The 14856-nt window shown below is 40.2% G+C and overlaps 1 protein-coding gene across 3 annotated transcripts in view; it reads right to left on the bottom strand.

The window, feature by feature from the left end:
* Nucleotides 1–32: 32 nt before the first annotated feature.
* The window catches only part of VCL (vinculin), a 53797-nt gene continuing 38973 nt past the window's right edge, over nt 33–14856 (bottom strand). Inside the window, exons 12-22 of one of the 3 annotated variants that reach the window (XM_072340002.1) lie at nt 13398–13597; nt 12675–12803; nt 11591–11740; nt 10877–10985; nt 9580–9882; nt 8942–9066; nt 8430–8615; nt 6300–6506; nt 3930–4133; nt 3200–3304; nt 33–2546 (exon numbers count right to left, since the gene is read on the bottom strand). In XM_072340002.1, the coding sequence (XP_072196103.1) occupies nt 2400–2546; nt 3200–3304; nt 3930–4133; nt 6300–6506; nt 8430–8615; nt 8942–9066; nt 9580–9882; nt 10877–10985; nt 11591–11740; nt 12675–12803; nt 13398–13597 (1865 nt within the window). In that variant the 3' untranslated portion in view covers nt 33–2399. Of the gene's footprint in view, nt 2547–3199; nt 3305–3929; nt 4134–5463; nt 6642–8429; nt 8616–8941; nt 9067–9579; nt 9883–10876; nt 10986–11590; nt 11741–12674; nt 12804–13397; nt 13598–14856 lie in introns of those variants that run through there. The other 2 variants (XM_072339999.1, XM_072340001.1) reach the window with 2 other exon arrangements.

The raw sequence follows: 14856 nt of genomic DNA on the forward strand, positions 1-14856 counted from the left end.
CATTGCTCCGTTACCATTAATACCCACAGGCTGATGTTTGTACAAATGCATTTTTATTGTTTTAACGGAACCAAAGAATAAGGTTGGAAACGTTAGACTATACATAAATGCATTCTGGTTCATAAACAACGTTTTATAGTGGTAAAACATCTCTAAGTGACATTCATGGTCTTTTTCCAATTATTTGCTGCATTTCAGGTCTGAGGACCGATAGTGTTCAAACCAAACCCCAGTAATTGCATGAGGTGAATGAGCAGCTCAGCTTCCACAGAGCAAGGCAAGGACCTACAGCAAACATCCCGGCAGCCATGATCTGTAACTCTCCCGCAAACGTCACTCAATAAACAAGAAGTGATCTTTGGCATAAACAATTACGTATTAAAGGCATTAATAATATTGCATTAATATCAGTCAAGCAACTAAACACTGATGCTAAAAAAAAACAACAAAACCTCTTAGAGAAGCTTGAATGGGAGTAAAGGGGTGGGAGCGTGAGGAGTACTGAAACGCAGGAAGACTATATAGAAAATCCCTTTAAAATTACCCCTACCTATTCAGTGTTATTTACTATTAAATAGAAATTACTACATTACAATTACATTAAAGATCTGGTATAAACCGACCAAATGCAAGACATTCAGGTTAAGGCTCTGGCATCTCTTCCTTACTCTTCCTGTTCCAGGTAATTACAGGAGGAGAATACCAAGGAAAGACCCCAAGTACCAGCTGTGTCATAATACCCAGACACCACGAGCAAACCAAACACCAGCATGTGCTTTCTCTCGCTAAGGTCAGTTTGAGGCAGATGCATTAGAATCGCTTTAACTTCCCTTTTTAGATAACAGTGCAGTGGAAGGGTGGGGGGAGCAAGTCCAAGTGTAGAGTGTTACAGACCAAAGAGCAGCTGACTGTTCTCTCTCTCTTCCTTTAAGCTGTGAAACATCTGCTCAGTCTGACAAGGCCACTTCAGTAAAGGTTGTGCAACAATTGCCAGCAAAGAAAAATGAACAGGGTCTCACGAGGTCCGTGCTGATTCGGGCAGCAGTTTGCAAGTGCTCCTTGCAAAAGTACAGCGACCCATTCTATAGCAGTAATTCCAAATGCCAAAAGAGACTATGGAGCAGTAAACAAAAAGTACATATAGGAAGGCATGTTAGATTACATAAGGATAAAAATATTTGAAGCCTATTTTTTATCCAGGGCACATTTTGTCTACAGAAGATTAAGTCACACACGGCTCAATTTACTAAGACTTTAAAAAGCTTTCAAACTTCCTGTGATAAAACCAGTACAAACATCTGGGGACACTGAGCATTAGGAACTGCTGCTCGCTGGCAGCCATTGAGCTACCTGAGGAGCTTCCCACCTGTGTGGTACTTGGGCTTCAGAAAGCTTCAGCAATGCTACTGCACTGTTGGAAGCAAGAGCAGTGAGTCAAAACATCTTCTGAGGGCAACATCCTTCATCTTTTAATTTCCACCTCGAGTGGCTAGAATAACATGAGATGCAAAGAAGAGAAGAAAATCATGACAACGCGTGCCTTGTGCTCACTTTGCTTTCCAAAAGGAAGGAGCCAGCGCGTGATGCTTTCTGGTTCTGGACACAGCTGGATTCAAAGAACCAGGATTTTTCAGTTCAATACATCACTCAATTGAGCAAGAAGGAGAGTTGCACAATTTAAGGCCTCCATCTGACAACAGTGTGCCACTGACATTCACCAGAAGCATCTCGGTACAGTACAAAAGTTCTGAAATGCTGCCTATGGGGTGACAGGAGGGTGACAGACAGCTCCAGTTTTCATTCAAGTACTTTTTCACCAAGCAAAAGTCAACAAGAACATTAAAAAATGACGTATCAGTTCAGCAATGGGATTTTAATCTTCGTTTTACACCTGCTTGCCCCCTCCCAGCCCTTTATTATTTTCCTTTGTAAAAATCCAAACCTTCTACCACTTCCGAACCGTTTAAAGAGCCAATTAAAAGCCTGCTGAAAAGATTTCCCTAAATCACTGCCAACTAACACTGTAAGCGTCCTGGACTCTCAACACAAGCTTTAAGTGAGGTCTATGTATTATGCCATCGTATGGAAACTACTGGAATATGCAGTGCATAAATGAAATGTGCTTCTGGGATTACAGACTTCAAGAAAATCTTCAAAAGATTAAAAAAGAAAAGATAAGAACTGTCTATTATTGGCAAGAATTTTGAGGTGTTTGATACCAAACAAGTTCTAAAGTAATTTTAAACGCATTCTCTTATAATTCATACCCTCAGAATGGGGTATTAGCATAAGCTAACTTTAAGCTTATGTATACAGCACCTTCTGCTGTTAATAAAACTCTTCCATTTCCAAAAAAAAGGCATTGTATGTTACAGAAGACAACGTGGCTTATGTGGTGTTTACTGATACCATGGGGTCTTTCTGACCCAGCGCAGAGTGAATCCAGCATCTGTTCGTATCTTAATGGATGCTGCTTCAGCTTCTCTCACAGTTTCCTTTACAGACTGCATGAGGTTCTGGGCATTGTGAACCAACATCTCGGTTGCCTGGAAAGAAAAACATAAACTTTATTAAGAAATAGCATGTTCATAACAGTGCACTTTGGGTTTCCAGGTTTCCATCGCACAGTAATTCCCCCAGCACAGCGTTTTTAAAGCGGTCTACTCCTGAAAAGCAAATTATTCAGCTACTCAAGTGACAGTTGATTCCCATCAGCACTTTCCCGCTTGTCACTAAGCACTGAAAGTCGGAATAGAAGCTCAGTACTCTCTCAGAAGGCAAAAGCTGCAGGATTCCAACAGAAAAGCGTGCATTTGGGAAGCCAGCAGAACTGTGAAATAGTCGATGTCAGAAGTATTTTCACGACAATCCGCTAGGGGGCGCCATTACTCCGCCGGCAATAAAACCTGCTGTCGTTTCAACTCAAAGTTCTTTGGCTCACTCACTCCTAGAAGGCACGGGAAACTGTTTGTATGCAGATTTGAACCAGAACAACTGCTTTGCTCGCAGAGGACTAACGTTCCTTTATCCAACCGTAGCTTTTGAAACAGCAACCAATGCGTGAGGTTTTCCTAACTAAGCACCTGAGGTAAGCTTCTTAGCATGGAGTTCTCAGAACGCATCTGCTTTAGTGTTGTTTCTTTTTCCCCCACAGCACTGATCAGCAGTTCCACCTCCTGTCGATTTTTGCACTTCTTACCTGTTCTGATTCTTCATCGCTGATGTTGGTCCTGCCCAGCATGGTAGCTTTAACCGTGGAAAGAATTTTGAGTTGTGTGCTGATAGTCGGGATTCGCTCACAGACCTAAAGAATGGGGATAAGAAATGGCTCACATTTTAAACTCCATTGAGACACTTCTTCTCTTTAGACTAGTCATTTGGTTTCCCTTTACTATTCCATGAAGAATCAGCATTTGGGAACCCCATAACTTCCAAGACTTTCAGACAAATACAGGTAAGGTAACTGAACACCTTGTTTTAGTTGCTCTGAGCATTTCTCTGGAGAAATGCATTCTCTTTTACTCCAGATATCCCTCAGGTGTTCTACCCAGACCTGGGAACGGAAGGACATTCATCTGTCTGTCTGAGAGTGGAAAAAAAACAACTATGCAGTGTTACATTTCTGCTGCCCCTTCTTGACACAGTAGGAAAAAGTAGATGAAATACAAAGCGATGCAGAAACAGGAGAGAGCAGTGCTCCTGGCACAGTACTCTTCAATGCCTCTGACATCAGCATCTCTCACTCACCTGCGAACTGATCTGACTCTACAAAATATACACCACTATGGCATCTAAAAACCACACGTGGCTTGTAAAGTTCCATCAAGTTGCAAGTGAAAACCCTTGTGTTTCAATGCAACACCTCCTCCACTCGCAGACGGTAAGAGAAGAACCAAGTATTTTAAGGTGCTTACAAGTTAACTCATTACCTGTAAGAGGTTTGTTCTAATGCGTTTATCAGTGCATTGCTTGGCCACCTCTTTGGCCAATCGAGTGACTTCATCCGATGCCTTAGCAATGTCTTTTGCACACTGAATGAGGGCACGCTTGTTTCCGCTGCCTCCTCGCACCAGGCGTGACATCTCTGCCATGAGCAGCGCCATCCGTTTAGCAGCAGCAATGATGTCGTTACCCTGAAGAGAACAGCAGCAGTCAGTGTTTGTGTCAGGAAGGCAGGAGTCGCACCTGAGCAGCCTACATTCTGGTAGCAACCCTTTCAGAAAGTCAAGGGCGGAAGAACCTTTGTGAACACAGAAGAGGTTTCTTCAAGGAACAGGGAAGATCTGCCCTGATTATCTACTTCTGGTAGACTTTACTTTCTAAGACTCGGGGAAAAAAGTTTGCTTCTAAACTGGAAAAAAAAACCACAGTGATGAAGTGTTAGTTTGTCCACAGAATAGGAGTTTCTGCTCTGCTGGTTATTTTTTAAGATAAAGCATGTTATTAGCATCTGAAATTCCAGATCTCTCAATAAGGGGAGCAAGGTAGTTATTTTCTAAGTGTGCTAAGCACCTCGTTAAACCAAACAGCACCGATCTCGTTACACGGTTGAGCATCACATTTTCACGGGCATCTGAAACTGAAGTCGTTCAAGTATATCTGTGCTGCTACCTTGCTGTATTGCTGACAAGTGGAAGACGACCTCTAATAAAGCTTTGCCACAGGTGGCGTGGAAATGAGATGCAATATTATTGCTGGGCTTTTTCAAGTTACTTCTTGAAAACAGTTATGGCTTTTTTATTAATCCTCTCCCTTCAAAATAAAGCTTCTAGGAGAGAATAACTTGTAGTTTAAAAGATAATCTGGCATTATTAAAAATCAACTTTCTTGTGTTAATTGTATCAAAATAATCACAAAAAATACTTCCAATATTTGCAACGTGAGAATTAAACACCAAAAAATAAACGGTAGCAAAAACATTTCTCATACACTGTTCCAGAGAGAAACCTAGTGCAAGAAAAAAAGCAGTCCAGAGTTATCAGTTGTTAATGGTCTGTTAGTACATTTAGATTCACCTTCAGGAGAAGTTGTTAGACAAACGTGAAACAGTGCCACGATGCATTCCTACTGTGTGGATGAAAGAGCAGCAGAGTGATATTAAGTATTAGCACACACGTTCTTCAGTGCAGTTTCACAATGAAAGACCAACGAAGACCACAGCAAGAAGTACACAGTGAGAACCCAACTGTTTTCTCTGTCCTTTGCATGTACTTCCATGACTCACTACTCGTTAACTGAAGAAGATATCTGAAACACGTCATTAAATGTGGCACAGATACGGGTGACACAAACAGCTGAACTACTCATTACCGTGACCTAATATCTAATCTGTTTGCTAGTATAACCAGTTAGGATGCAAGCGACACAACACAAAGCTTTTCCATGTTTTCACGCAGGAGGATCAAGAAATTAGGACCAGTGTCATTTACGAAGCCCTCTAACAAGTTATCCAAGCATCAGAATCTGAAAAGGACAAGAACATTTTAAAGCCCTTTTTATTAAAAATAGCTTTGTTTATCTATACATACACATACACACACACACACACCCCTAACCTTTGTTACGGAACACCAACCTTTCTTTTTGTGGCATGCTATAAAAAGTGACAAGTCTTGCAACCATTTGTGCTCAGACAGAAGAAACAGGCTACTTGTGAATGTCTGAACCCCATGTTAGATGTCCATTGGTTTCATACAAACAATCACAATTCAGCAGATCACAGCATTCGGTGCAGCTTCTTCATAAAAGAATTCTCTCAACAGCAGCAATTGCAATACAGCCAAGTGCAAGCCAGCAGTCAGTCCTCTTCAGTAAACACTGCCATACCAAGCCATTCCTTGTTCAAGGTCTTTTAATGGACGGCACCAATGGAGGCAAAGCACAACAGACACGTTAAATGACTTCTTGAACGCTGCGTACACTGCTGAATCCGGAAGTCATTAAGAAACCATGAACGATGGCTTCCTAGGTAGCCCAAATTAATGTAGAAAGAAAGGGAGGGAGGAAAGATAAACCCTGTTTACAATTTGAGAACTGTTGTAACAAAGAAGGACAGGCAGATGCAAAGAAAGAAGAAGCCTTTTAATATTAATAAGTGACCCAAATCAAGCTTCAGTCTGGCACTGACAGTCAGATCTAGCAAACTTGTGAAGCCACTCTCAGTCCTTAAGATGAAGTGCAGGCAAATGTTTTCATTCAGAATGACGAGACCCAGCAGGGATCAAGAGTGATGCAAATGTGTCAGCGTTCCAAATGGCTGGATGCACACAGATCAGTCCCCGGGGGAGACTCAGGAGTACCTTACTAGACCACTTGGTTGCTTCCCGATGCAGAGACTGAGCAGCAGCCAGAATGGGCTGGTTAACAGGCTGATTGGTTGGCATTAACAGCAGCTCAGGCTCGTAATCATCTTCAATGTCAGAGGGGAGACTGAATTCAACATCTGCATCATCCTCCTCATCTATATCTACACCAGCCTCAGCCGCTTCATTAATCACAGTCACAGGCTTTGCAGGTGGCAGCAAGGGTGGAGAAACAGGGGACAGTTAGTACAAGAAGCAGAATTTGGTAGAAGAGCATGAACTGAGCTGTTTTAGTGACCAAAACATCCTCTTGGTCTCTCCGTATCTGATAGGACAGCTCTAGGATCAGGTCAGAGGGAGGAGGGGAAGGAATACAAGATTAGCAGAATGAAACAAACATTTCACCTGTGTATCAAAGTTACCCAAAAAATTAAGTAACGATTCAAAGATGCAGCAACGTTTTTCAACTCAGCATACAGCTTCTACACACAGAGGCTGATTTTCAAAACAACATTTTTCTGGCAAGACAATGGTGAAATGAATGGATTTTCTGTTTTAATGAAAGCCATTTCACTGGCTACAAGCAGGCACAGCAGCTGATGACTGTGGCGTTTGTGCAGACAGAAAGCATGTATGAAAGCTCCTTAACATAGATATAAGTAAGAGGTAGCAGCAGGACCACAGAAAAACCACTGACACCGTGTGGCTGTCAGGGAAAAAAAGGTGGAGTACAGAAAAGTGAAGTATCGCAGGTAATGTGAGGATGAACAAAACCAGGTTACAAAAAGATGATACTGAATGTTATGAATGACGTTAATATTACAGTTCTTGAAAAAGAGACTGAAACAGAATTAGTACATTAAGAGGATCATGAAGCACATGATACTGTTTTGCCACAATATGTTGTATCCTTTACCTTTTAAAATAAAGATGATCTAAGCAAATATATTCCATTAAATTAGATCACAAAGATGAGGTAACAGCAGTGGAACAGTACAAGCACTTATAATGTAGCAGCATTTCAACAAAAAAAGATATTCTAACACATTTACTAACTTCAATTTGTTAACTGTATTATACAAAACAACCCTTACCAAAGCCTATACATTTGCAACTGAGTTTTGCTTAAGGTCTAATTTTCTACCCAAAAACACCTGCAGCAGCAGAAACATGCAGAAGTTTTGGAAGGAACAAGTTTTAACATACACATGTAACTGTGTATTGCCAAAGTGACTCAACTTCAAAGAATGAGATTTAAGTAGCAAACCGGTGAAAACAGAATCTAAAGCAACAGATGGTTTTTAGTTTGTGCTCCATGAGGGAACAAGCACACAGAAGCCTGGAATCCTCTCCACGAAAAAGGGTTTTTTGGGAAGGAGGAAAGGAAATAAACTGCATGTCTTATAGGAATGAAGAAAGCTACCAGTTGCTTTTGAAGACTACCTACTTGCCGTCCCATAAGCCTGAAACATCAGTGAGCCCACGTAAATGGACAGCAAAGCAGAAGGCAGTTGACAGTCTTCTGCCATTCAGCATGAGACAAGACACTGTGTTTCTGTCTTTCCAAGTCTAACCTACATCCCTTAGCAGCAGTGTCCATCAATCCCTCTTCCAACCCAACAAGGAAGTTGCTCAAACTATAAACATGGTTTTAATCTTCTAATCCTCTGGCCCTTTACAACTACTTGTAAAAATATTTAAAAACTTGGACTGCATGTGCCAAGTTGTTACTGACAAAGTGTGCAGCTGGTGGTTGCAGAACTCATGCAGATTTCCTGAAAGCAGCTAAACAAAGTGATCAGCTTGTTAACCTAGAAAGGCACAAGCAGCAGTGACTGTCTAGCAATACTAGCACTAAGGATCACAAACAGCTTAACGTATCTGTGTTCACAGAGGTATGATAATAAGCATTCTATCATTCTATGATTCACAAGTATTAGGCCAGTTGTACCAAGTTCACTCTGAATATGAAAGGCTTTCCAATTCCTCCTCCAACTGCAATGTTTTTACTATTTGGTCTATCTAAAACTATTCTCTGCATTGAGGCAACTGACAATGGATCAAACTAATACACCGACCCAAAATGAATAATTTTTTGCACACAATACACATGTAACGATTTCTTACCTTGCTAGACCATTTCCGAGCCTCATCATGCAACTGCCTAGCAGCCATCATCATGGGCTGATTAATAGCTTCTCCTGCTTTCTGCTCTGGGAACTCCTCATCTTTTTCTTCAGGGGGTGGTGGTCTGGGTGGGGGAACCTCACCTTCTGGAAGCGGTGGTTTCGGAGGAGCAAATTCATCAGTCAGCTAAGGAGGGTAAAAATCTTGTTCAGTGCAATGGAAGTACAAAGATTAAGCACTGGGTATCATGACAAGATGGCATAAGCTTATACTTTTTTTTGGTTTTTCAAGCACTCCCTGTTTAAGGAAACACCATCTAGAACCTTCTTTCAAATTTTGGACTATTTGGGTTTCCTTTGTTCTTTGTTTTAAGATTTCTGGCTGCACACCTACGTGGCTGGCCAGTTGACATGTTTTATTTCTAAGAAATAATAAATGTATTCAAGAAATTTCATCATGCAGTCCACACTTTGTCGGTGACAACAGAGTATTACAGATTTCATGGCACTTACATGTAGATGCTCAAGGTCAGGAGGAGGAGGGGGAAAATCTGGTTCCTGAGGCTGGAAGGCTTCTCTGACTTTGGCCACAGCTCCCAGAATCCTGTATCCAGAATCCAAGAAACTCTTCTGCAAACCTGAATGAAAATCCCATTCCCAGATTAGCAGCATTCTCCAGCATTTAGAACCGCAACACGAGCCAAAAGTATACATCTATAAAGTACTACGAAGAGTACACAGATATATCCAAGAAATGAGCGACTTTTAAAAACTACCAAAACGCTCATGCTCGATTTTCATGTTTGTAATATCAGTATCTTTTTTTATAAGATGCATAAGATCAAGCTTAGGCCAATTAACAGTAACTATTAAAAAATCTATGCCTGTTTCTGACAAAGATCATGAAATCGTGTCATCAACTAGAATGCTGAATCCTTTTCACTTTGAACATGGCAGAGGTCTTTGAGTGCATTTGAAAAGAGCAGGATCCAGCAGTTAATGGTGTGATGCTGATCTCACCAGTCTGGAATTTAAGCATACAGAATTTCCATAATAGGAGATACTTAACTGTACAAGACAAAACAAGCACTACTTCACATCATCTTTCACCACTAAAAAACACATCTGAAATCAGCTGGCTGAATCCTTACCAGGATCAGAGATATTTCCTGCGACAGCTTTAGCATCCATTACCATTGGTGATATAGTTTTGCTTAGTTCATCAGAAGCTGCTTTAACAGCCTCCCGAAATTTAGGGTCTTCTGAATTTTCAACCTCCCGTTTTGCCACAAGCAGGATGCGGTTTGCTCGTCTAGCAATGCTGGTGGCTCCAGCTACCAGCATCTGAGGCTGCATATTGGCCATTGCAACTTTACATTTATCGAGATCTTTCTTAATAGCCTCTTCTGATGCATCCAACAGAGACTTGGTATCAATGGCTTCATCCACCAGCCCTAGAATAAAAGTTGAAAACATTAGTAATTCAATTTTAACTGTGGAAGGAGATATTTGGTATTCCTGAGACCGTTTACAACCAGAAAATAACCATCTTCCAAAATGAGGAACGGGAAAGAGCAGAAGAGGGTATGAAAAACACAGACCAAACATTTTGCTGCTGTTACACTTCTGATTATATATGGTACTTCCAGCACTGTAACTGCGGTCAGGCTTGCGCCCGCTAATGACACCCTGAGCTCTTGTTCATCTGTTGCAGAATGTTGCTATTATGAACAAGTGACTTACGTAGTATACATAACAGCATTACCTTCCTTCCAAATTTCTTTACATACAATCAACAAATCAACACTTTTCTTGTTCACACAAAAGGAAAGACTCCTCTCCTCTGGTTGTGCTTTAACTTAAAGGTGGTGCGTAGTGACAAAGCAGTAAAATTTTAAATTTCCAGAAGTTAATTTTGGAGATAGACAAGGATACAGTTCACAGTGAGGACTATTTCCTTAGCAAGGATCTATGCTTCAGGGTTGAAACCTTTAAGTGTCCCAGAAAGACACAGTAGATGTGCCCTCTTCTATTCACTCCTTTCATAGACATATAACAACTTTGAACACGCTTTCTTCCCCTGCTCCTCAATTTTCTGCCCTCATTCAACATGCCAAAAGCACACAGTAAGAAAATCAGTTCGCTACAGTGATGTACCACTGCTAGAAGCACTGAAGGTATCCTGTTTTTCCCAGGGAAGAACTAAAGCCCAACTTACTCCCCCTCACTCCTCAAAATCAACATCTATAAAGCAAGTTATTTTCCTTATGCTGTAGCATGTTGCACACACAGATTCCTGGAGTCAGACAGCACATTTCCACTTCTCTCAATGAATTTATTTTTGTTCACTGATTATTTCCATGTGTGCCCTCAATCCAAACAGAAAGGATAAGCCATACTAGGTAGCTGAGTACAAGAACCATCTTCAACGAGAAAGCCTACTTTTACCTGTCATCTTTTCTACATTATCAATCCATTGGTTTTTCATTGTCTCAAAATGCTCATAAGCAGCTTGATTACCAGGATTTCTCAGGAGGATTCGAGCAGCTGACACTACCTGCCAATAGAAAGTGTTTTTAATTATGAAAATATCAGTATTTAAAAGACATCATAAGTATTCCTGGAATTGCATTTGTTTCAGTACTGAATGTATAGCTCACTTGTAATTTTAGTTCGTCCCCCATCTGCTTAAAAATTTACAATGACTCTGAAATCTGTTTATGATACAAATACTTCTCTAGAAATTCAATTACTTACTTATACACCAAGAAGTGTTTTCTCATTTACAACCTGCTATTGATATCATGGAAGTACAACATTTAAGACAGATTCGCTAATAAACAAGCTCCAGATAGAAGCTTAACTCAGAAAGTAAAATGATGTAAAAAGCACTTTATCTATTTATTTTATCAAGACTTGGTGTAACTATTTCAAGTTAAGTTCCTAACACTTCTGCCCAAAAGCTGAAGACTGAGACACAGCACTTGGTCACCTCATCATCTCTGGTTAGGATTACAAGTATTTGCCATTTTGTCTTTCAGAACATCAGCACTATGCTCTTTGCTGCCATTAAGATCTTACTCTGATAGCAGAAGCATAGGGAAAGTTCCACCCAAGTCCTTTCCAACCTTCATAATAGCTTTCTGAGAGTTAGCAACAAACCTGTGGGGTAAGCTCCCTTGCCGATTTCACTGTTGCCTGAATGCCTTCCACAGTAGTTTTATTAGCAGTTCCAACTGCAGCTGCTTTTTCTGCTGTTGCTCCCAGTCTAGCAGCATGGTTTTCAAAATTTGCTGCTCTTTCTTCAAACACCTAGTTGTCAGAAAAGAAGAATGCATTAAAGAAGCCTCACTTCCCTAACAGAATGGAATATTTCTAAAGTATCAAGTTACAAGACCTCCAAAGTTGACACAACTCCTGAGAGGATACAAATGGACACAACACAAAAGGTTTCAAACTCTCTCTCATCCTTCCATTAATGGACTTCTTTCTTTATGAATTCACTTGGTTTCCCCCAGAGGCTACTATCATGTCTTAGAGCTTTGAAATACAATACTAATTCCCGACTTCCATCTTTACAAATACTGAGTTGAAGTCATTTTAGCTTACAGAGACTAACCTTTGAACCCAGAACAAAGAAAAAACTGCATTTAGAAAAATATGGGTTCTTGCCCTAAAAATTGAGGCTTCACAATGGAAAAAACATTCCTCGTCCCACAGTTTCATTCAAGGACACAAACCATCCTATTCTCAAGTTCAGTTCCTCATGGCATTGGGATTCTCACATTCAAACAAACTAGGCAGAAAGACGCGGCAGGCATAGAGTTCTACACTTCAGACACAGTCAGTAGCCTTGAACTACACTATACACTGAGATAACTGTTTAAGTACATTGATCAATAATGTTATGAATCAGCTTATCTAATATTGAGATACACAATGCAGGAACTGCTGCCAGTGATTCTGGTAAATGAATATTTAGCGTGCTCAAAGTAACAGGGTACCAATATCAGAGGGAGTAGTTTTTAGCATTTACTTAAGTCAGTCTCCAAGACACCAGAAACATTTGCATGCCAACCATCCCAGTCAGAATCATTAAGCGTATATTACATGTTTGTGAAAATAACACTGACTTATTTTTCAAAATACTGATTCAAAACACCAGTTTGTTTTTCATAACAGCCATTCTCATAAAACAATTTAGTAACTGAAGTTCCACGTGGGAAAAACACTACCAAATACTTGCCTCTTCTCTATTGGGAGTATCAGAAGGAGCAGTGGCTGCTACTGCTAACAACTTAATAGGAGTTGTAGTGTCACTAAAAACATCAGACACCTCCTGGGTCATTGCTTCTTGCATCCGTGCTTTGAGATCCTTAAAAAAAAGGCAAAATTTTTTACATGTTACACAGAAACATTAAGCTCCTAAGGGTTACAGTCCTACATCATCTTCTCATGACAAACAAAATAGGGCAAAAAGAAGCAGATCACATTGAGAGCCATAAAGATAAAACAATCTCAGAAGTATGTTCAATAAATCACCTTATACAGCATTCAAAATGCAAGCATACACTCTACGCACTGAAAGAGGATAAGAAGCTATGAATGGGATTACTTGAGACCCTGCCCCTCAGATTTGCAATGCTAACACACTGTCTTCATTGAAGGTAAGGCTTCTCTTTATTTTTAACCTCTAAATCATTCATTTGGAATTACACCAGAGTAGTATGGTTAGACTTCTGGTTGGACTTGATGGTCTTGAAGATCTTTTCCAATCCGATTGATACTATAATAATTTTTATAATCTCTATAGCATAATATCAAGGTTTTTGATTAAAGATTGCTCTAAGCCTTCCAGGTAAACTGACATGTTTTTTTGCTCCTCCACCTACATACAAGCTCTTTATCAGAGCAGTGCAAATAATTCCACATACAAGTGTTTCACTGCACAGGATGAGATTCTTTTTACCTTCAAGGAGTCCTGAAGCTGAGCAGCAATTGCCCTGGCCTGAGGAGAATCTCCCTCCCCTCTTGCTGCAAGGTCAGCAAGCTGAGCAGCAAGCTGGTCTACACGGTCACATTTGGCAAGCAGGTCCTGACGATAAGGTCCCATCATGACATTGGCTAAACGACGACCTTCTGCAACCAAACCCCGAATTGCTGCCTGACCTGCAGTGGAAGAAGATGCAGGGCATTAACATACAGGAGAAACACAACTTGAAAGGCCAGCTCAGCTCAAATGTACCATGAACTAAATGATAGCCCAGAATTTCTGGGTTAGGAACACATTTCCAGGTGATGAGAAGGATCTGCAGCTTCCCAGTAAGCAAAAGCAGCTCAAAACTGTAAAAACAATTATACTCTCAACAATTAATTTGGTCTATTACAGCAAGCGAGGCCCTGAGATGCATCCCTTTAGCTAGGATGGCCTCAAGATCACCATTACAGCGGTGGGATATTCTTACATAAGTCATCTGTCGACTCCTATAAAAATCATTTGTAAATTTCACGTACTGAAATTCATCCCCATGCCATTTCAAAGCCATAAGCTGAGCAGGAAGAGGATATGAATACAAAACCAGGTTGCAAAAAATAAAAAAATAAATCAGAGTATCCTCTTCGGGCCTTCCAGAAATCATGGGTTTAATAACGAGAGGTGTCCACGATTGAAGGAAAAAAAAAAAAAAAGCAAAAAACTTATGAAGCAGGTTAATTTTTTTTTTTTAATTGTTTAAAAACTTCCTTTTAGTTGGATAATTTCCTTCACTCAATCACACCTTCCTGTTCTTTCATTAACAATATGCTTCTGCTCTTTCGGTAATGGAATAGTGCTCTTTTTAAAGGAAGCCATCATAATCCAAACATAATAAGTCCTTAAAGACATACTGAAGAATCATTTTCAGCCAATGCCAACATACAAGTAACTCAAGCTCATAATTAAGCTCAAAATTACTTTAAAATAAGTTGTTATAGAGCCTGACTATTCAATATTCAACTGTAATGATAAGAAAGCTCGTAAGCGTAGCAAGGTCTGGTCCTGCTACAACATCCCAAGGTCACTTTCAGCCAAGTGCAGCCAAATAGGTGCATTTCAGTATTTCAATATATCTTGCCTAATTTGTATTTCCCTATAATAACTACATTAGCACTCACTTAGCCAGCCAAATTCATAATGTAACTGCTTGATGAAGTGACTAGTGTTTATGAAAAAAAATCTGTTTTCTGCATTGTTGCTCCAAAATGCAGTTTGTATTGCACTAGCTCAGCCTAACTGTAAACACACAAATGTTATTTCTGACATGGTCATTCATACTGGAGAGATTACTGAAGGAATATTTCCATATTATCATAGGACTGAAAATACCAAGCCAAATTCTATCAGAATTACTGTCCAGAGTATAGATCATAGAATGGCTTGGGTTGGACAA

The sequence above is a fragment of the Excalfactoria chinensis genome, chromosome 6 (assembly GCF_039878825.1).
Source record: "Excalfactoria chinensis isolate bCotChi1 chromosome 6, bCotChi1.hap2, whole genome shotgun sequence".
In the NCBI taxonomy this organism is placed as follows: domain Eukaryota; kingdom Metazoa; phylum Chordata; class Aves; order Galliformes; family Phasianidae; genus Excalfactoria; species Excalfactoria chinensis.